The 22,399-nt window shown below is 36.3% G+C and overlaps 1 protein-coding gene across 1 annotated transcript; it reads right to left on the bottom strand.

Moving 5' to 3' along the window:
• Window positions 1-927: 927 nt before the first annotated feature.
• Window positions 928-21,855, bottom strand: LOC132564125 (salivary glue protein Sgs-3-like). Its single transcript, XM_060228803.1, has 2 exons — window positions 21,559-21,855; window positions 928-1,761 (listed from the first exon to the last, which is right to left on the bottom strand). The coding sequence occupies exons 1-2, from the start codon at window positions 21,853-21,855 to the stop codon at window positions 928-930; spliced, it is 1,131 nt and encodes a 376-aa protein (XP_060084786.1).
• Between the last annotated feature and the right edge of the window lie 544 nt (window positions 21,856-22,399).

Consider the following 22,399-nt stretch of genomic DNA (forward strand, 5'->3'; position numbering starts at 1 on the left):
TAGTTTGCCTGTTGGTTACGTTGTTATCTATCTGTCCTCATATTCGAGATACATTACTTCATTGGATTGACAAAAATTTATATTGCGGATGTCGTCGATGACACAGGAGACGTTTATTGTTCTAGAACACCTGGTCTTATTCTCCGCGGTACTTTTTAAGAGTCTCGGATCAATTTTTGGTTTGGTTCATATTTTGCTTTAGTTTAATTGATTTGATTTTGGATTATAACTTTGTTGACCTGTTTTGGTGTTTGTCGGAGGTTTTGTTGAGGTTGAATTAGTTGATGTGTTGGTGTTTGTCGGAGGTTTTGTTGAGGTTGAATTAGTTGCTGTGTTGGTGTTTGTCGGAGGTTTTGTTGAGGTTGAATTAGTTGCTGTTTTGGTGTTTGTCGGAGGTTTTGTTGAGGTTGAATTAGTTGCTGTGTTGGTGTTTGTACTGAGGTTTTGAGGTTGAATTATTTAGCAATACGATATTTGTGAGGTTCAAATTGTTGAAACTGTTGGAAAGGGTGTTTGAGAAGGTTTTGTTGAGTCCAATCAATCTGATAAGTTGTGATACTTAAAAACAACAATACAATTTTAAGTTGCTGTTTTGTTGGGGATGACGATGTTATTTCGGAGGATTTTGTTGAGGTTGGATGACGATGTATATTTGGTAAGAATGCTGTTTTGGTGCTGGGGATGACGATGTTGAGGTTGAATTAGTTGCTGTTTTGGTGTTTGTCGGAGGTTTTGTTGAGGTTGAATTAGTTGCTGTGTTGGTGTTTGTCGGAGGTTTTGTTGAGGTTGAATTAGTTGCTGTTTTGGTGTTTGTCGGAGTGAGGATTTTTTGAGGTTGAATTATGCTGTTTTGGTGCTGGGGATTGATGAATTATTTCAGTTGAATGCTGTTTTTGTTGGGGTTGACGATGTCTATTTCAGTAAGAATTAGTTGGTGTTTGTCGGAGGTGTTGTTGAGGTTGAATTAGTTGTTGTTTTGGTTGTTGTCGGAGGTTTTGTTGAGGTTGAATTAGTTGTTGTTTTGATTGTTGTCGGAAATTTCGTTGAGGTTGAATTAGTTGCTGTTTTGGTGTTTGTCGGAGGTTTTGTTGAGGTTGAATTAGTTGCTGTTTTGGTGTTTGTCGGAGGTTTTGTTGAGGTTGAATTAGTTGCTGTGTTGGTGTTTGTCGGAGGTTTTGTTGAGGTTGAATTAGTTGCTGTTTTGGTGTTTGTCGGAGGTTTTGTTGAGGTTGAATTAGTTTTGTGTTGGTTTGTCGGAGGTTTTGACGAGGTTTTCAGTTGCTGTTTTGGTTGGATGAGTTCTTGTTCAGGTTGAAGAATGCTGTTTTGGTGCTGTGAAGGTGTTGTTGATGTAGAATTAGTTGCTGTTTTGGTTGTTATGGGAGATTTTGGCGAGGTTGAATTAGTTGCTGTTTTGGTGTTTGTCGGAGGTTTTGTTGAGGTTGAGGTGCTGTTTTGGTGTGTGGATGGTGTTATTTCGGTTGAATTAGTTGGTTTTGTTGAGGTTTTGTTGGTTGAATTAGTTGCTGTTTTGGTGTTTGTCTGTTTTGGTGTGAGGTTTTGTTGAGGTTGAATTAGTTGCTGTGTTGGTGTTTGTCGGAGGTTTTGTTGAGGTTGAATTAGTTGCTGTTTTGGTGTTTGTCGGAAGTTTTGTTGAGGTTGAATTAGTTGTTGTTTTGGTGTTTGTCGGAGGTTTTGTTGAGGTTGAATTAGTTGTTGTTTTGGTGTTTGTCGGAGGTTTTGTTGAGGTTGAATTAGTTGCTATTTCAGTTTGAATGAGGTTTTGTTGAGGTTGAATTAGTTTCTGTTTGCTGTTTTGGTCTGGGGATGACGAGGTTTTGTTGAGGTTGAATTAGTTGATGTTTTGTTGAGGTTGAATTAGTTGCTGTGTTGGTGTTTGTCGGAGGTTTTGTTGAGGTTGAATTAGTTGCTGTTTTGGTGTTTGTCGGAGGTTTTGTTGAGGTTGAATTAGTTGCTGTGTTGGTGTTTGTCGGAGGTTTTGTTGAGGTTGAATTAGTTGCTGTTTTGGTGTTTGTCGGAGATTTTGTTGAGGTTGAATTAGTTGCTGTGTTGGTGTTTGTCGGAGATTTTGTTGAGGTTGAATTAGTTGCTGTGTCGGTGTTTGTCGAAGGTGTTGTTGATGTAGAATTAGTTGCTGTTTTGGTGAATTAGTTGCTGTGTTGGTGTGGGGATGTTGAATTAGTTGATGTTTTTCGGATTTCGGTTGAATTAGTTTGTGTTGGTGATATTGTCGGAGGTTTTGTTGAGGTTGAATTAGTTGATGTGTTGGTGTTTGTCGGAGGTTTTGTTGAGGTTGAATTAGTTGTTGTTTTGGTGTTCAAAGAGAAAAGGTTTTGTTGAGGTTGAATGTGATGTGGTTTGTTCTTGGACCTGGTTATCAACCGGAGATTTTGTTGAGGTTGAAAATTAGTTGCGAAGTTATTTTTGTTGCTTGACTTCCCTAGTGGAATTATGATCATTAATAAAGAATGTAAACTGGTGAAAACGAAATGGAAAAGTTATCATTGTAAAAACGAAATTAAGGATATTCGGATAACTTTAATAAGATGATTTTAATGAAACAAGAAAATTTGCCATAAAAGAATTCAAATACAATTTAATTTTTATTTATTGTTGATGATTTTCCCGAGGAAATTCTTTCATTTATGCCCCTCAACACAATTCACGAAATATATTCTAAATACTCATACAGTGATTAATTAGGTGCTTTTGTTCCTATAGGCTTCAGTATTAGCTATGTCCTTCCACATATTACTGTTTTTTCAAGCCACAAGATTGTCGGTAGTACATCGTGGAGGTCATTCTGTAGAGATAATCATTGTTAATATTACTGGATTTTCCTTTGTCGTTTGCCATCTGTTCTTTCCGAACAACACTATTTTATTGAACTTTAAATAGTGTTTATAGACACAATGGTATCTCTTCGTAATGGCATTTCTGCATCGGTCCGTGATTGGTGAGTTGACTTTCAAGATTTTATCTTACAAACTATTAATTGAATCTTCATTACTATGACGACCAGTGATGACGAAAAGGACAAGATCCTTTAATCGAGTTTAATATGTATTTAGCAATATGATATATCCTGAGTGAGGTTCAAACTGTATCTAGAAACTTAGGAAAGGTAAAATGTTAATGAGAAGGTACACGTTGATTAACATGTCCAATCAATCTGATAAGTTGTAGATACTTAAAAACAACAATACAATTTCGGTAAGAATGCTGTTTTGGTGCTGGGGATGACGATGTCTATTTCGGTAAGAATGCTGTTTTGGTGTTGGGGATGACGATGTCTATTTCGGTAAGAATGCTGTTTTGGTGTTGGGGATGACGATGTCTATTTCAGTAAGAATGCTGTTTTGGTGCTGGGGATGACGATGTCTATTTCAGTAAGAATGCTGTTTTGGTGCTGGGGATGACGATGTATATTTCAGTAAGAATGCTGTTTTCAGTGAGGATGCTGTTTTGGTGTTGGGGATGACGATGTCTATTTCGGTAAGAATGCTGTTTTGGTGTTGGGGATGACGATGTCTATTTCGGTAAGAATGCTGTTTTGGTGTTGGGGATGACGATGTCTATTTCAGTAAGAATGCTGTTTTGGTGCTGGGGATGACGATGTCTTTTTCAGTAAGAATGCTGTTTTGGTGCTGGGGATGACGATGTCTTTTTCAGTAAGAATGCTGTTTTGGTGCTGGGGATGACGATGAATATTTCAGTAAGAATGCTGTTTTGGTGCTGGGGATGACGATGTTTTTATTTCGGTGAGAATGTTTTTGTGGGGGATATACAAACTTACAAACTATTAATTGAATCTTCATTACTATGACGACCAGTGATGACGAAAAGGACAAGATCCTTTAATCGAGTGATTAAAGGAAAGCGAAAGTCCAAAGTCCAGTGAAATTATGTTTATAAAAAGTAAAACCATGAGAATTAAATTTCATTGTCATGCTGTCTTGGAATTTTAGTTACATTTTAAATGTTTTAAAATGTTTTACTTAATATCATTTCCTTCGGCAAGAACTATACCATGTCTTCACGGAGACAAAAATAAACATTGAAAAAGTGTAATGACAATATGCATTTTAAATGGACCGTGGGAACCTTTAAAACTGATTATCCTTTAGGAAGCTATGCAGCAGGAATCTTTTACATATCACATCTTGTATTTGCAATAGATAACCAGGTCTGACGATATCAACATCAGTGATTAATATTATTTCCATTCGTTTATTTAATCTCTGGAATTATGGGTCTATTGCATATCCCCATTTATATTTAGATTGTTCTTTTTCACAGTCGTCTCCTAGGATTCAAACCCTTGGCCATTAGCAATACTGACGAGTCTTAGAAACAATTGTATGATGCAGTCTAATTCATCACTTTGGCACTACTGTATCTAATATTATATTTGCGTTGAAAAATGCTATTCACTTGTGTACAATTTTTGGCGCACATAACTATTCGAAGGATTAAAATGTCCGAAGTCCCACAGAAAAGGTTTTATCTAATATACCTCCTTATTTAAAGAAATAAGTGTAGAAGGCTTCAGTGAAACTGGTAAGAACTGCAACAAAACTTAAAACCAATAAAACAATCGGAAGCCGTAACTCTAGCTCAAATCCAACGGCATCGAAGGACTTATTTGACCTAGCTTCATTTCGCTTTATACCTGTTTGTTGGGTTGGCCCAGCAAGCGATGATGACCAATGGTTTCATGATGTCTGTGAGGGAAGCAAAAACAGAATTTTGATTAAGTAAAACCTACATCATCATACTTATTAATCAATTCCAATTAGCATCATCTACTTCATGACACTTAAAAGGAAATGCTTACACACATATCATTGGGAAACATGGAAGAATAAGCCCAAGAATTTCGGAATGGTAAGCGGCCTCTGCAACACCCGCATTGTAAATCTAGGTCATTTTAAATATGTCATCTTTCAAAATGAGATAAATATTTATTACGACGTAAAAAAGGCATACAAACAAGCATTGAACACGACAAACTTCAAATCGGCAAAGAAAATGAAATTACTAGAACTGGCTGGAAAATAAGGAAAATAATTCCAGTATATGTTGTATGAAGAGCGTCATTATTATCTGTCGAAGTTGCAAAGTATCTCTGATAATTCAGAAGCTAGTAATTCAATATCGAACTCTTCAACAGCGTATCTCTGGTCACACACCACGATCATAGGTGTGATTCGTCAGCAAATGTAAACACTTTATAACAACAATGAATTTCTGAGGTCTACATGAGAAATATTGAATGCATATTTTTCATTATTATGTTAATTGATATGGTTGTCCATCTCTGTGTTACTGTTCTCTCACCAGCCTTGGTTATATGGGTGCCAAAGTGTTATCCAAAGAAGTACGAACACGAAAGGGAAAAGAAAAAAGAAAATACACAAACTGACTAAGGAACCTTCAGATTAAGCTAGGTCTTTCCAGTGTCAACCGTGAGGAAAATGACCAGTCTCCATGTGACTGTTTAAGTTCAACACGTAGACACATCAGTCCGCCGTATGTACGTGTTCAAGGCATAATCTCACCAAAATAAAGTAGGCGGTATCTCATGATTGAAACAAAAGTTGTTTTGTTCCTTGCCTAGCATTGTGGTTTTAGGTCCTTGCTTATCATTTGTTGTTAATTGGTTTAAGTAGATGACCTTGTGTAATGGTTTCACCATCATGTAATATATCTTCGTGGGGCAAACAGCATTTCTTTGGGAATTGTTTGTAACAATCAACTATGTAGAAATATGAACGTAGGTGATTAAGTGAAACTTTGTTCACTATAATCACGATAAACATACATATGGGGCAAGGATGATCAGTCAATATTTCTTTCATTTGGCATCGAATACATCTTATTGTGTGTTTTTTTTTTGTTCATTTTTTTTTGTTTCGCTGTTTGGTATTGTTATGTCTCTGTACATTGTAAACACAATCACGTCACGATTAATCCGGTGTTATAAATTTTCACATTCTGTTAAAGAAATTAGATGAATGATTCAGTAAGTGTATAATCATGACCATTTTATAAGGAAATGACTCTCGGTACATATGTACCGTGGACAATATAGGAAGCATGTGTGTCAGTACATATGAACCTTAAATTCTTGCAGATATTGTCATTGTTTTGTATCGAGAAGTGCTTTCAGTGCAAAAAACTACACCAACCCCTCTTACCGAGTAGACAGGACCTGACTATAACTATGACGTCAAAAAACGGAAACTACCAGTGACCACATCGTAACTCATTCAGTGTGGTTTCCTCAGCGCGTTGTCAACTTTCTTACAATACAAAACCGACATTTTTGTACGCATGATATTTGTTGTTTTCCATCATTTGGGAATCAACAACATATGAAACTTGTCGACAAGTGGTTAAACATTTCTCATTATCTTCCTCGTCCAAACCCCATTGTTGAAACATAACTTTGGGTTTTTCTGTTTTCAACATTTAACCTCAAACCCATATATGTTATTGCAAATGCAATCGAAATACATAAATCTGCAATAATCAAAAGGATATTTGTGTTTAATTCAGCTGATCCGATCGATCGATGACTTACAGAATCGGTGACGTAAATCCGATAATGTTGTCATGGATACATAGATGTATATTCAATGTGAGATAAAGAATGGCCACCATGGTCTCTCACCTGCTCACGCCCCTACCTCTCATGTCCCTATCACGTTACTGACCTTAACGGACTGCTGTTGAAGACGACATTATCATAACTATGGCGCAGTTTCGTGTGCGTCATATGGTACAACTTTCGATATAATGACTGGTGCGGGCATGCATTGGTGTGGTGGATCACGCCATTGATATTGACAAAAGTATATTTTGTGTTTTTATGGTTTCATATAAATACAGAAAGTACAGAAACATTAAAGCCACTGATTTTCAACATAAATAAAAATAATTGAAATTAATGCTCAGTATGTGATAGTTTACAAAGATAAATTGTAATCATTATATTTAAATTCTATTCCAAAATGAAAAATATTTGGAGGTGCTCTGCAGCTATGTACCTGAGACCAGGGAAGATTGTACAAAAGATACACAAGTGAATATCACATTTTAATAAAGATTAAGAGTTAGGTTTGCACTAGTGATCTGTTAAAAGGAAAATTCCTACTTTTGTCGTGGCTAGTTGTAAGTGGACGACCACTCAATGGGATAAATCATCGTCACAGTCTTGAAATGAATCACACTTTTTTTTGTGTGTTACTAATTGTAGACCTGGCCTCTAGTGGTCGCAATACTAGAAGCGCGAGCGACTAAATCGTTAAGTACACTATTGTCGCTATAGGTTTAAACTAGCGTTATCTTCTTTCCCTGAGCATGTATTAGTAACATGTTAATACTTTATATTTTCAATAACTTGATACTCACTCGTGTTTGATAATATCCGGCCTTTTCCAATTGTGTATACTCGAAATCTGACTAAAAATCAAGCGACAATCACGCGATTCTGACAACATGTAACTCCTGTAGAAATCAAATGGTATGAAACAGATACAAATATAGTTCTTTGGGGTACTAATAAACGATAGTACAAATGATCCTATACAATCTGTATAATTAGATGTTTTCATTAGTCCAGCCAAACTACATGTATTCAAGAGACCATTGGTTTCTTAGTAATCTGTTTTCGAAGTTCCTATTTTTCACGCCTTTATTCAATTTTGAGAAAACAGTGAAAAATAATCTTCAGAAGGGGCCCTTATTGTTATCCTGCACGTACGACAAGGTGTTTCTCTGGTATTCTTCTTTTGATATGTGCTATTGAAGCAATTTATCACATATATACTATAATAACACGCATCACATACCATAGCTGTTATATCACATGTGTTATATGCCCTAACGGAGTTGTGATTGGCGGACAGTTCAAATCGTTTTTCACCAAATAATGAGACAAAGAGCGAGAATATCTACAATGGAATTTTTGTGTCAGTCTACCGATGTGCTGTTTTCAGAAATATTTACAAAAAGATATAAGTTATGTCATAAGCAGGATCATACATTCGTTACCATTTCATATGATATTTATGAATCTCGTGTGTTGGTTTTAACACACTTGTTTTGATTTTCTTTGTTTGTTTTTGCTTTTTGTTTATTTGTTTATCATTTTGTCATAAACATCACATTTTCTTCAGCCAATTAATACTATTGAAGTTTGTAGTGTTATTGTGATATTGTTTAATCGAAAAGTAGAATTCATTATTCATTTTGATTTTTCTCTACTGTGCCATACCATACCACACTCCAAAATGAAAAAAGAACTCTTTTATCCAATGGATAGTTATAAAAATGTATTTCAGAAACTGATGAAGTGTTTTATAAGTAAGTGGATGTGAATTATACTGGAATGTGTTTCGTAAAATGTACGTCTAAATCAAAGCCGAAATGTACCTAAATACCATTGGCATTCTCAGGGAACATACTGTGTTCCTGTCTTACGATATCAGACATCACAAAGACTGCATAATCTGGGGTTCTCTTCTGTGTCTTATTTCAAGGAGACAATGAAGAGACCATAACAGATACATTGTCCTTATAACTTTTGTCAAACTTGTCAGCAGATGACGCAGTCGTTTTGGCGAGCACATTAAACCCCGTAAACACAAAATACACAATTCTAACTCTTTGTAAAACACCCTTAAGTTAATGCATGTATATCGGTATTAATGAATTTTGAACTGTAAGAGTGCTGCCTGCAATAAATGACGTCTTCTTCAATCCTTCAAATCGGATATGTTTTACCTCATGGTACGAGGGCTGATTGATAAGTTGTGAGCTTGGTATTGAAGAAATAAAGCAATTAGGTTCTTTTTCAGCTCTACTATTTCCTGTCTATTTAAGTCTGTGTACCCGAAGGCTGGATTCATTGGTCAGTTTATGTCAAAGAGGCAGCACTCTAACATAAGCAAGGCAAGTGACTTTTGCAAAATGGATAAAATCGCTGTTTGAGAAGTGATTCGATTTTTAGCATAAGAATGGTCTAGTACCTAAAGATATCCATACTGATGTGGGAGCAACACTAGGGAATGATGCACCTTCACATGCTGCAGTGAAAACGTTGGTGGCGGAATTTATGTGGGCAGGCAGAGCCTTGAGGATGACACCAATCCTGGAAGGCTTGTAACGGTTGCATCCCCAGAAATTGTCAATAAGTCCATGATGTGGGAGTTACAGACAGATATATAGCCAGTACAGTCGGGATTTCACAGGAAAGAGTGCATTACATAATTACATGTTGCCATGACAAAGCTCTCAGACCGTTGGGTACCAAGATTTCTTATCAGAATCACACCAGTCGGAGGCAAGAAATGTAGCAGAATAACTACAATATTCATGAATACGTAAGTGATTTTACTTGAACAATAAAAAAACAATTATCCTGATCATACCCGATAATACCTAAAATTAAAACCACGTTTACGTACGTGCATATTAGTGCATGCTGACATAAAATTGTTCTCGGTCGGTACATTCCAACCTCAAATTGATGGAGACATGTACTGTATATAGTATTAAATGTTGCGTGTAACCTAAGCATTACACAGACATATATCTAAGATCCTCTATTCGAGCTTGAAGTATCTTTGTTTTTTTCGTTATTTTTTCTTTCGGTTAAATGTTTAATGCTAATCTAAACTTTTCAAATTTTGATATCTACATTCGAAATAAAGATGTTTCTGTTGTTTATAGACAGTGATAAGAGATTAAATTCAAACTTGAACATAAACCCAAACCAATCAGATAAGTTATAAGTTGCGCTATAATTATCGTCTTTGTATTCAAGAATTACATCGCACTCAAGTTTATGATAGATTCCGACATGTTTTGACACTCTCTTTAAAACATCAATAGAAGACATGTACATCCATAACGGATTATTCCTTAACCTTATTTTTCATTTCAACAAATTTTATTGCTCAATATAAACAATTGAGGCAAAGGGATCAGGCATCAGGCATAGCCTATTTAAGCCTTCTCCAGTAACTTCCGTTTGGCAACAATTTAAATCAAACAATAAGGTTTCTAAAAACTAAAATCTATACAGAACTAGTATACAGTAGAATACAATTGAATACAATAGTGTCTCCATTTCCCCACTATATTACATCCTAATACATTTCATTCAAATCTTTTAGTGTCAATTATGTATTCTGAGATACTTTGTAATAAAGAAACATTTATTTCGTTACTGCATTCGTGACATCCATGAAGCAAAACATTAACATTATAGTGATCATGAGTAATATTTTGGTTTATTAACTGATTTTGCAGAATAATTCTTGAATGGTTATAAAGTGGACAGGTCATAAAGTAATGTTCTGCAGATTCCTGTCCAGTATTACATGAACACATTGGTGAATTATTTAAGTGATCAATAAAAAGGTCAGATTTCAAATTACTAGCCTCGTTTCTCAGTTGGCACATAATTATATTTATTTTTCGGTTACCACCCTTTTTGAAAATTTCAGTTGTATCACTGGCAATTTCGTCTTTATTGAATAATAAAGATTTAAATTGCGATTTTGAATGTACATTTGATAAATCAAAGTTATGAGCGAAAGCATTAAATTCTCTAAATGTATTCGGGAAAAAACTACTAAAATAGCTAGTTGTTCGACAAATAGGAATATTAAAAATTCTAGTGGTTCGTAGTTGATACCGTTCATTTTCACTTACATATAGAAAAGGTTGCACAATATCTTGTAAATATTTTGGAGTCATGCCACGAAGAATCTTAAACATTAATAAAAGTTTATGTTTTTTACGCCTGTCAGAAAGAGTTTCCAAGTTAAGTTCTTGATAAAGCTTGAGGTGGGAGGTGCCTCTGCGCAATCCTGTAATAACTCTCGCAGCTTCTAGTTGTACTGATTCGATCTGTTGCTTACATTGATCAGGACAATTATCCCATAGCACATCAGCATATTCTAATATTGGCATTATATATGTTTTATAAATTTTCAAAAGAGTGTTCCTAGATACTTTATTTTTTAAGGTTTTTAATACATTTACTCTTTTAGAAGCTTTCCCATATATATAATTGACATGATGGACCCATTTACAATCATCAGAAAAAAATACGCCTAAATGTTTATGAGTTGCACTTGAGTATACAGGAGTGTTATCAAAAAATATAGGTGGGTGTACTGATTCTCTCTTCCTGGTAAAAATCATAGAGACTGTTTTTGTGGGATTAAAGTTTATATCCCATTTCTTACCCCAATTACTTATATTCAACATATTATCTGAAATTTTATTTGCAGCTTCAATATTATTATTGTCAACAATTTCACTTAAGGACGTATCATCTGCAAATAATTTAATGTCACTGGTCACTATATCTGAAATATCATTTATATATATAAGAAATAGAAACGGGCCTAAAACTGACCCTTGTGGAACGCCGGCATTTACAGATTTATAGGTTGAAAATATGCCCTCAGTTAAAACCCGTTGTTTTCTTTGTGATAAGTAGTTAGTAAACCAATTAAGCAAATTACCTTTGATACCGTAGGATTCAAGTTTATATAGTAACCCTTCATGCCACACTCTGTCAAAGGCCTTACTTATATCACAGAATATAGATCGTACTTCTTGTCCTTTATCTAAAGAATTCATGATATTGTGATAAATCGATAACAACTGATTCACGGTTGAATCTCCTGGAATAAAACCAGATTGGTGTTTAGAAATAATTTCACATTGCCGAAGATAGTTGTATAAATATTTGAAAATAACCTTTTCTATTATTTTGCTGAAACAGGAAGTAACTGAGATGGGACGATAGTTTGAAACTTCATTTTTCCCGCCTTTCCCTTTATAAATAGCATTGATGTTAGCAGTTTTCCAAGGTAATGGGATAGAGCCAGTAGTCATAGTTTTATTACAAAGAAGAGTAAGAGGGAGAGTAACCTTATATCTATAAGCCATACACACTTATCATTTCGTGATGTTATTTCATATATCTATGCATAAATAGTCTTTCATTTCAATTGGCACAATAGGTGTAAGTGGTGTTCTGTCTATACAAAAACCTCTTCCGCTCTTAGTGATATTTAAGTGCAATGAGTAGATGCTTGCAAACTGGACACGCCTTCTTGTTGAGAAATATGAGAAAAATCTGACGATTTTTAGGTAGGCAAAGTGGGCAAAAAATACAACAAAAATGTGTATATGTGCATTTTATTTTTACAGAAATGAAATTTTTTGACGGCAAAAATGATTCTTCATTGAAGTTTCTTTGAAATGAGACATTGTATGCCAATACATAATATACGACTCTGACAACACCTGTTTAGAATCCCCACAAGGCTGAATGCAATCTATTTAATCGTCTCGCCATTTTTATTTTATTTGTGTATTGCATACTTACGAGTCTTTAGCTGTCGTATCAATTCTTTACAGATAGTTAGGGATAAACATGAACACATATCACTTCACCTATGATACAAATATAATCGAAAATATCGACTTGGAATTTACAAACTTTTTTTATTTTGTGTCAGATCACATTGATTCCGCTAATCAGTACATATATCCAGAAGAGAGAGGCTGAATTATTTCAAAGTGCACTTTTTTGTCTCGTGTGAGTATCACTATACATTGACTAATGGTGTTCCTGGCATGTATCACAAGTAAACCAGGTACTAATATGCCAACAAAGTTCAAATCCAAAATTGATCAAAAGATAGCATATTATGAACGAAGAACGATGTTCTTTTGAATATTTTGAATGAAGACATATATATATATATATTTATATACAGAAAGTCGGATTTTGCTTTCCCGCCATTAGCCAATATAAATATTCATAAGAAGCATTGTACAGGACGGCAATAAGTGAATGAGGATTATAAATGATTGCATATTACAGTCACATTTAAGAGAACATAAATTTCCAAATGAGATGAAGATAGAAGCCATTGAAACTTTGCTTAGTTTTTTTATAGCTTATCATAATCACAAAACAGTAGATTTAGAGCATATTAAAGAAGCTTCCCTTTTATAAGAGATGGATGCAACCGATTTACAATCTTTTTTTGGCGAGTTGACAATTTCATGACGAACTTCATCAATCTAGCATGAAATAAAAACTCTTGTATCATAGATCTGTATGATCGTGTAAACATCATCTTTGAAGTCTGAAGTGGAACATAAGTACGCGAAATTATCACGCCATGTATCTATATCTGGTGACATCACGATGCATATCACGCCATGGTGTCATGGAGTGACAAAATGGAAGCCTTCAACCAGCCACAGCTCTTCCAATTGCCAGCTTTATTTTCACTTGATAAAGAATCAAAATTAAAAGCCTGACAAATACACAAGAGGTACAAAGAGAGCAAATGTCATTTTTACAAAGAAACAATAATCAGGAGATTTCTGGCTATTTTCCTAATAAGGGATCAGTTTTGTAGTCCTTAACCGTGTCAAATTTGTAATAAGTCAATATGAAATACTACTATTAAGCACAACTATTATCACAACAGAATTGTAACAAATATCACAAAATGAGAGTAATTCTTTAAGTCGTTAACAGATGGACAAATTTATAACACATGTTTTCAAAAGATTCACGTCGATGAAGATTATTGGGAAGTTTGAGGGTCGTCCAAGTGATCCCATCGAGAAATATTCTGTTCCTTTGTACGATGTGAAGCTGGGCGTGTTTGATACTCGTTAGTTTGCCGGTTGGTTCCTTTGTACGATATGAAGCTGGGCGTGTTTGATACTCGTTAGTTTGCCTGTTGGTTCCGTTTTTCGATATGAAGCTGGGCGTGTTTGATACTCGTTAGTTTGCCTGTTGGTTCCGTTGTACGATATGAAGCTTGGCGTGTTTGATACTCGTTAGTTTGCCTGTTTGTTCCGTTGTACGGTATGAAGCTGGGCGTGTTTGATACTCGTTAGTTTGCCTGTTGGTTCCGTTGTGCGATATAAAGCTGGGCGTGTTTGATACTCGTTAGTTTGCCTGTTGGTTCCGTTGTTGTATATTTTGTTCTTATCTGAGAACGTGTTTTTCACTTACTTTGATTGAACAAGGATTACATGGCGGGTGTCATTGATGAAGCAGACGACGCTTACTCTACCGCAACATCTAATCTTATTCTCCGTGTACTTTTTCGTGAGTTTCCGTGTAAATCTTTCCTCTTTTTCATATTTTGCACTAGTTTTATTGAATGTGAATTAAGTTGACATGCTGGTATTTTCTCGTAGTTGTTTGGTATACTGATATGTCAGAGTCAGAAAGGCTCAATCATACAAAATGGCTACAGACTTGTAACAATATCAATCTAGGTAGATTTGAACAGTGTAAATAATTAGTCACTTTTAGCCAATATATGCAAGCACACGCATTTCAGATATTGTCAATTCGTATTTGTTTATAACCTGGCTCCATATTTACCAATTGTTGAAGAGATAAGAATAACTTATAGGCGTTGACAAGTCTCTGTCTAAAACAAAAGACCAGTATTGTACAGTCCACAACTAAGCCTGTATGAGTTGCTAATTAGTTGAGGTTAGAGGTTCACAGATTCGGGTTCTCAATTTTGATTGAGCAACAGATCATTTTATTTTGTATATATAGTGCCACCTGATTTGGTCTGACGATAAAGAAGACTAATGGAATCGTCATGCTTGTTTACTAAAGATAATGGCATTTCAAAATGCTCAGCGCTAGATGCCGAGTGTTAGACACTTCAGAACGGAGGGAAAAAAAACAAAATAAAAAAAAGCAACCAAAAAAACCACACACAAACACAAAAAAGCAGCATCTTTTGATATAATTATAAAGTATTAGATAGTGTAAAGACACATGATGAATAGCACTGCCCCACACAGCTGTGTCGTTCTTCCTGGACATGGCATGGAGGTTAATGGCCTTGAGTGTTGGTACATGGATAGTGGTTGAGGAATTAACTTAAGGGTTAAAGTAGGTATGTCCATACTACACAAAGCGATTAATCAGTAGAATCTTTCTCCTCTTTTGAGGTGCAATAGAAGATCTTAGCCAGAAGGGAGAGATGATTAAGTTGTAAAAAACTTTCACCAATGAAGGGGGAAATGATCATTATACTTAAATGAAGACACATAGCATATCAGTTCTTTTAAATAACATTCTTTGGAATTGTTCCCGAGAAGAACGGCTAATGTGATCTGGAAGCATTTTGTGAAACATGTTGCATGCAACTTCACATCTTTACAAACAAAATGACAGAAATGACTATCATCTCTAGAAATTTCCGAGACAAAACGGTTTTGATTTGATAAAGTCCTCTTACTTACACAGTAACATGTCACAGTAGACTGGCTTTAGACGTAAGACAGGTTAGGAGCAATCTGTATCTACTTAACATGTCACGGTAGACTGGCTTTAGACGTAAGACAGGTTAGGAGCAATCTGTATCTACTTAACATGTCACGGTAGACTGGCTTTAGACGTAAGACAGGTTAGGAGCAATCTGTATCTACTTAACATGTCATGGTAGACTGACTTTAGACGTAGGACAGGTTAGGAGCAATATATATCTCCTTAACATGTCACGGTAGACTGATGTTAGACGTCAGCCTGATTAGGATCAACCTGTAGACGTTAGCCGTAAGACAGGTTAGGAGCAATCTGCATCTACTTCTGATATCAATGCCTCAAGCATTAATGTGTATCAACAAAAGTGATGTAAGTTCGAGTGATATCTACTCTTATCAGTGCCTTATATCTTCAACGATTCATTGCCATTTCTATGATACAACTAGAAATATAAAGTAAGTGGTTTTTTTCGAATTTTATATAATATTCGTAAACCCGTGTTTCTGAATTGATTCAAAAAGTTGTTTTTTCTGTTATTGTTTTTTTTTTTTTTTTGAAAGAAGTTATAAGTTATAAACTGATTGTGAGTTCTCTTACTTTGGTTTTCAATCTACCTTGTTACTGTAAAATGATATATTTTCGAGGGACTTAATTCTCGTGCTTTCTCCCTGAAATTGCTATGTCGTGGTCAATTAAACTTTGATAAATCAACTTATACTAATTTTAAATAGTTCACTGATATGTACATTATTACTTTAATATCACTCCCAAAATCAACGAAAATAAATCTAAATAAAATACTGTTTTTACAGTTAATCGTTTTATTTGATTCCGGGAAAGAGCCTCGAATCCATTAAAATTCTTTTTAAATGATTGTATAAAAATATGTGTATATCATGTATCTGCATGTCACTAAGCAGGATATCCCAGAATGCACTAGTCCTCGACAATGCGTGATGATGTCTATATATTGTACTTACTTCTATATACTTACAAGGACAGGATATACAACCTGGTTGTTTGTGAATATATATTTTCCCTTTGCACTTAATACAAGTGTCGCATCCGCGGGCGGAACCCCTCTACGTAATGATTGGAAGATTTAAAAACCAATGAAATATGTAAAGTTAATGCAGAAAATACGATAAAATATTCAAATATATCATAGATCCACGTGTTATGAGAAGATAGTAAAATTAAAAACTAGAGCCCGACCTGAGCAAGTGGCTTTCACTCTTCAAATGACTTTTTCAGGTTTATTCACTTAAAAACATATGTATATACTTTGCATTCGTCTGTTTTAATTTACAGGGTGATATCTGCTTGTTCTAGTCGGTTGTTACATTTCATATATATGATTTGTGTTTTTACTGTTAAAAACATTATCTGACGCATTTTGCACATAAAGAGACAACACAATCAATACATATATCACAAAACCTATGTATTACTACGTCTGTTCTGTGGTAATGTTTCAATACATTATCAGCTAACGTCATCGGAGTATTGAACGATTAGAGACGACAACAAATTGAAAACGTCCTCATTCACCGCGCGGAATATAACACATTTTTTTCTCAAACTATACACACATTTATAATGATTAAAAATCAGAATTGTGCAAACACTGCGTTCCGTATTTTCGTATACCCTATATTTCCTTTGTCTCCTCCGTTCCTTTTGTATTTGTCTCCCCCGTTCCATTTTCTGTCCCCTCCGTCTTTGTTGTTTATTGCCCCCCTCGTTTCATTTTCTGTCCCCTCCGTCTCTGTTGTTTATTGTCTCCCCCGTTCCATTTTCTGTCCCCTCCGTCTTTGTTGTTTTTTGCCCCCCCCCCCCCGTTCCATTTTCTGTCCCCTCCGTCTTTGTTGTTTATTGCCCCCCCCCTCGTTTCATTTGCTTTCCCCTCAGTCTCTGTTGTTATTGTCTCCCCTGTTTTATTTGCTTTCCCCTCAGTCTCTGTTGTTTATTGTCCTTCCCTCCCCCGCGTTTTATTAGCTGCCCCCCTCCCCCCGTCTCTGTTGTCTATTGCCCCCCCCCCCCCCCCCGTTTTATTTGCCCCCCCCCCCCGTCTCTGTTGTCTATTGTCTCCCCCGTTTTATTTGCTCCCCCCCCCCCTCCGTCTCTGTTGTTAATTGCCCCCCCCCCCCGTTTTATTTGCCCCCCCCCGTCTCTGTTGTCTATTGCCCCCCCCAGTTTTATTTGCCCTCCGTCTCTGTTGTCTATTGTCTCCCCCGTCTCTGTTGTCTATTGTTTTCTCCCTTCTTCCTGATTTTTTTTTTTGTTTCCTCCATTCAAGCACATTGAATACCGGAGCTTGTCTGTTTGGAATTAAAAATAAAGGACACAAACCACCCAAAAATCCCTTTATTTTTTGTACATGATATATCGCTTTGTTGTTTATGATATTGTTGATGTGGTGATTGTTTGTCCTGTACATAATGGACCACTTATATATCACCATTTCAATATACTTTGTGGTAATATTCAAATGGAACATTTCGTTAATATCAGATTTATCTAAATGTTAAAGTCAAACTTGGAGAAGAAACATACTGGAGAGATTTTATAATTTATATAAAAAATTTAATGTACAACAAAAATAGCATCAAAGACGTAATATATTGAAAGACTTCAAAGTCAGTACCCGTATGATATGAAATTATACTCAATAGGTAAGTCATTTGACTCAGTAATGTCTGGGGCGTGTGTTTCATGTTTATTTAGTGGTGTTTCATGCTTGTTGATTAAATACTTGTAGTATGATTTGTTGTTGAAATAAACAACGCAAAAAACATATATACTATTACGTCTAACATTAAAAAAGACGGACAGTTTTTAACATTTAGTGCAGATTCATAAAACATCGAGATACGATCTCGAACACAATGGTCTAACTACCTGTGCCTTATTAACTGGGTTAATCACCCAGAACCAGCACTAGATAAGTACCTACATTCTAACTACTTTTCAGCGGGTTGTACCACGCCTGGTACATCCCACATTCTCGCAACTAGTGAAACTTTACATCTAACAACAAAGGGTTTAGAAAGTGGGACACGTTTTAATGACCCAGAAAAAGATTAAGTTTCTAATATAATAAGTTGAAATACTTACCATTTACAAAATGGGGTCAGGTTGGTTTGTTGTTCTGTTTGTATAACTTGGTATTATTTAAGTTAAGTAAAATGTCATATACACTTTCCTTTAGCATATCAGAAACGCAGGAACTATCTATTTATGGATATCAATCTCACAAGGGATGAAGCAAAAGATATAACAGTTTGTAACACCTTTCAGTAGAAATTAGCAAGTCTTGAACAACGAGCACAACTCAACAGCACACACAGAGATGGTTGGTTCTAGGAGTGTCCAGGCATGAAAGCGGCGGTAAAGAGGGATATCAAAATGAAAATGAACAAATCTACATATTAAAAGGTAAACGTAGGGAAAACTTCATTCCATAGATGTTAATTTTGGTGGTGGTGGTGGTGGGAGGGGGTGGGGTGGGGTGTTGTTTTGTTAAAATTAGATATAAAGTACCAACTGATATCCAATCCCATGTCTTTTAAGAACATGTTTGCCGTAACCAACAAGCCATGTTTTAATTCATTCCATTAGTGGCACGGTTCAGAATGTACATATGCATTTGATGTTCTCAAAAAACATCACACATATGAAATCTAGAATTGTGCATTTGTTATGACCATTTTGGATTTTCCTCAGTAGCTTCCTAGGTTTCGAACTTAGGGTCCTAAGCATCACTGAAGAGTCCTCGAAGGACGAAACAGTTGTTAAAGTAACATCTCTGACGAGTCCTAGAAGAACGAAACATCTGTATGATGTAACATCACTGACGAGTCCTAGAAGGACGGAACAGTTGTATGATGTAGCATCACTGACGAGTCCTAGAAAGACGGAAACGCTATATGATGTAGCATCACAGACGAGTCCTAAAAGGACGAAACAGCAGTATGATGTAACATCACAGACGAGTCCTAGAAGGACGAAACAGCAGTATGATGTAACATCACAGACGAGTCATAGAAGGACGAAACAGTTGTTTAATGCAGTTGTTTTATTTGGTTCTTCTCTGTAGAATGGTTGGCTGGGTATCGGAATGGTTTGTATTATGGATGATTGGATATTTGTCACATTTGACGTCACGGAGACAAAAGGAAAATAGTAAATAAGAGTAAATTTCTTTAGTGAATGCAAAGTCCTGCCGTACGAAGACTTGTCATGCGTTAAGAACTGTCAATAATAATGATATATTGCTAGTAAATGTAGGTTTTACAAAATACTTTGAATTAATGATGTGTTCTATACAAACTAGTGAAATAAACCGTCATAAACATCTATAGTGACATGTATTAGATATCACTTGGTTGACGGCTTCATGACAACTTAAAACGACGTTATGAAATATTTGAAATTTCTCTGAAAATAATTTACATGCATTTTCCTAAGCTTAACCGTTAAAAAGTGTTTATCAAAATCATATTTATAAAAGACGTGAATTATGTATGTATACATACACGCATTTCAAGCCCTAAGGAGATTTTCATGAAGGAATTATGAAGACATATTATAACATCATGTTTACATGTATTTGATGTAACTTTTGTAATTTTTTGTGTCTCGATTTCACAGTTTACTTGACTGAACTGTCGTTACTAATTAACTGATCATATACAGATATCACTTTATCCTTGTGAGTATAAGTTTTGACAGATATGGAAAGTGATAAGGGGTCAATGTATGAGTCATATACTGGACACTTAAAGGATAATTGTTCAGCCTTGTGTGATTTGTGACGCGCTGCCGGACTACAATGGCCAAATATGTTCTTTTGTTAATAACGAATAAGATTCTATTTTTTTCATCAATGTCAATTTTTAGGACTGTTTCGGATCATTATTGACGGAACAGATTACCGATGACAAAAATATCCAAGAGACTCATGGGAACGTGTGAGAACGTGACATTACTTACTTGGATTGTCCAAGATTTACACGGGGGCTATCGTCGATGAAGCAAAAGATGCTTACTCTTCCGGGACACCTGGTCTGATTCTCATTGTACTTTTTCAGGAGTCTCCGTGTAGATGTTTCTTTTGTTCATATTTTGTTCAACGATCGTTGACTTTGAGTTTGGATTATAACTATGTTGACATCTTGGTATTTTCTTGTTTTTTGTCTTTTCTTTTTAACTTCATGTCATCTATTATAAAAAGACCAGTACACATTAAGCATTTAATGTGTCTATCATTAAATTATACTTACAGGTGATCATTCAGACAGATATTTCACAAAATCCTTGAAGTAGTGCTTGGTTCATAATTATACATCAATCATTTATCATTATAAAACACGTGTTAGAAAGTGTCTTTTGCTGACAAAAGGCATGTGGTCTTGACTTATGTTCATGAGATTAATAAAACGATATAACACTACCAATGCACAGTTACCATTGTAAAGCGCATCAGATTTATTACTCAAGATTAAAGTTGTATTCAGAATATTGTAGTATGATAAAAAATATATTTGAAATCAATCTTTTAAACAAAATCTACCACATGCTTCACCATCATGTGTTTATACATGATGGAACTTGTTATCGTGGATAATCTGCTTCAATCGTTTTCTGTCGTGGAATTCTGTCCTTTACATGCGGACACGTTCCTGTGTGTAGGACATTTTAACTGATCCTAGTGACTTCACACTATCCACGCTGTAACAGTCCTGTTTAATACTTTTGTTAAGATGCCAAGACAAAACAAACCAATCTGATTGCTGTCAGTGTTAATCAAGACGCAGGAAAGATAAAAGGCAAATAATTCATCTTATATGACAAAAATATGTGTATGCAATCCGTTAAAGTTTTCTTCTTTTTCTTGTTGAGCACAAGTTTTTAAACGCAAATTTGTATGGATACATGCTATTTTGTTAAGCTTGATTGTTACTATCAATCTTTATCAAAACATCTTCTTAATTGAAACATAACATAACGATCCATCTTCCTTCTCTTCTTCTTTCACCTTTACATCGTTTTCCAACCACTGCTTCCTCTCTTTCTCCTTCCTCCACCTATCCCGATTTCTCTCGTTCCACTTATCGACATTCCTCTTTTCCCTCGCCTGACCTCTCTTCCTTCCTCCACCTCCTTTCCTGACCTCTAACCTTGTGACCTATTTCCCGATATCTCTTTCCTCTCCCTTTCTCGAATTCCCTCTTTTGTTCCCCCTTTCCTGATCTCTCTCCCTCCCTCCTCCTTCCCCTTTCCTGATCTCTCTCCTTCCTCCTCCTCCTCCTCCTCCTCCTCCTTTCCTGACCTCTTTCCCCTCCCTCCGCTTTCTCCTGCCCTGATCTCTCATCCTCTTCCCCCTTTCCTGATCTCCCTCCCTCTCCCTTCCTCTCTCCCTCTTCCTCCTTTCCTGTCCTCTCTCCCTTCCTTCGTCCCTCCTTCTCTCTCTCCATCCTTTCCCGACCTCTCTCCCTCCTCCTCCTTTTCTGACCTCTTTTCCCTCCCTACGCATTCTCCTGTCCTGATCTCTCATCCTCTTCCCCCTTTCCTGACCTCTCTCCCTCCCTCCCTCCTCCTTCTTTCCTGACCTCTTTCCCCTCCCTCCGCCTTCTCCTGCCCTGATATCTCATCCTCTTCTCCCTTTCCTGATCTCCCTCCCTCTCTCCCTCCTCCTCCTCCTTTCCTGTCCTCTCTCCCTTCCTTCGTCCCTCCTTCTCTCCCTCCCTCCTTTCCCGACCTCTCTCCTCCTCCTCATTTCCTGACCTCTCTCCCTCCCTCCTCATCCTTTACCGACCTCTCTCTCCCTCCTCCTCCTTTTCTGACCTCTTTTCCCTCCCTCCGCATTCTCCTGCCCTGATCTCTCATCCTCTTCCCCCTTTCCTGATCTCCCTCCCTCTCCCTCCCTCTCTCCCTCCTCCTCCTTTCCTGACCTCTCTCCCTTCCTTCGTCCCTCCTTCTCTCCCTCCCTCCTTTCCCGACCTCTCACCTCCTCCTCCT

This window comes from Ylistrum balloti, unplaced genomic scaffold (genome assembly GCF_031769215.1).
Source record: "Ylistrum balloti isolate Yb309-2 unplaced genomic scaffold, AGI_CSIRO_Ybal_v1 Utg371998, whole genome shotgun sequence".
In the NCBI taxonomy this organism is placed as follows: domain Eukaryota; kingdom Metazoa; phylum Mollusca; class Bivalvia; order Pectinida; family Pectinidae; genus Ylistrum; species Ylistrum balloti.

Excerpts from the sequence above, each read along its gene's own strand:
- LOC132564125 (XM_060228803.1), bottom strand. The coding sequence starts at position 21,855 with ATGGAGAGAGAGAAGGAGGGACGAAGGAAGGGAGAGAGGACAGGAAAG. Across the intron at positions 1,762-21,558 it reads ATCGGGAAATAGGTCACAAG|CAACTAATTCAACCTCAACA; the intron begins GTTAGAGGTCAG and ends AAACTGAAATAG.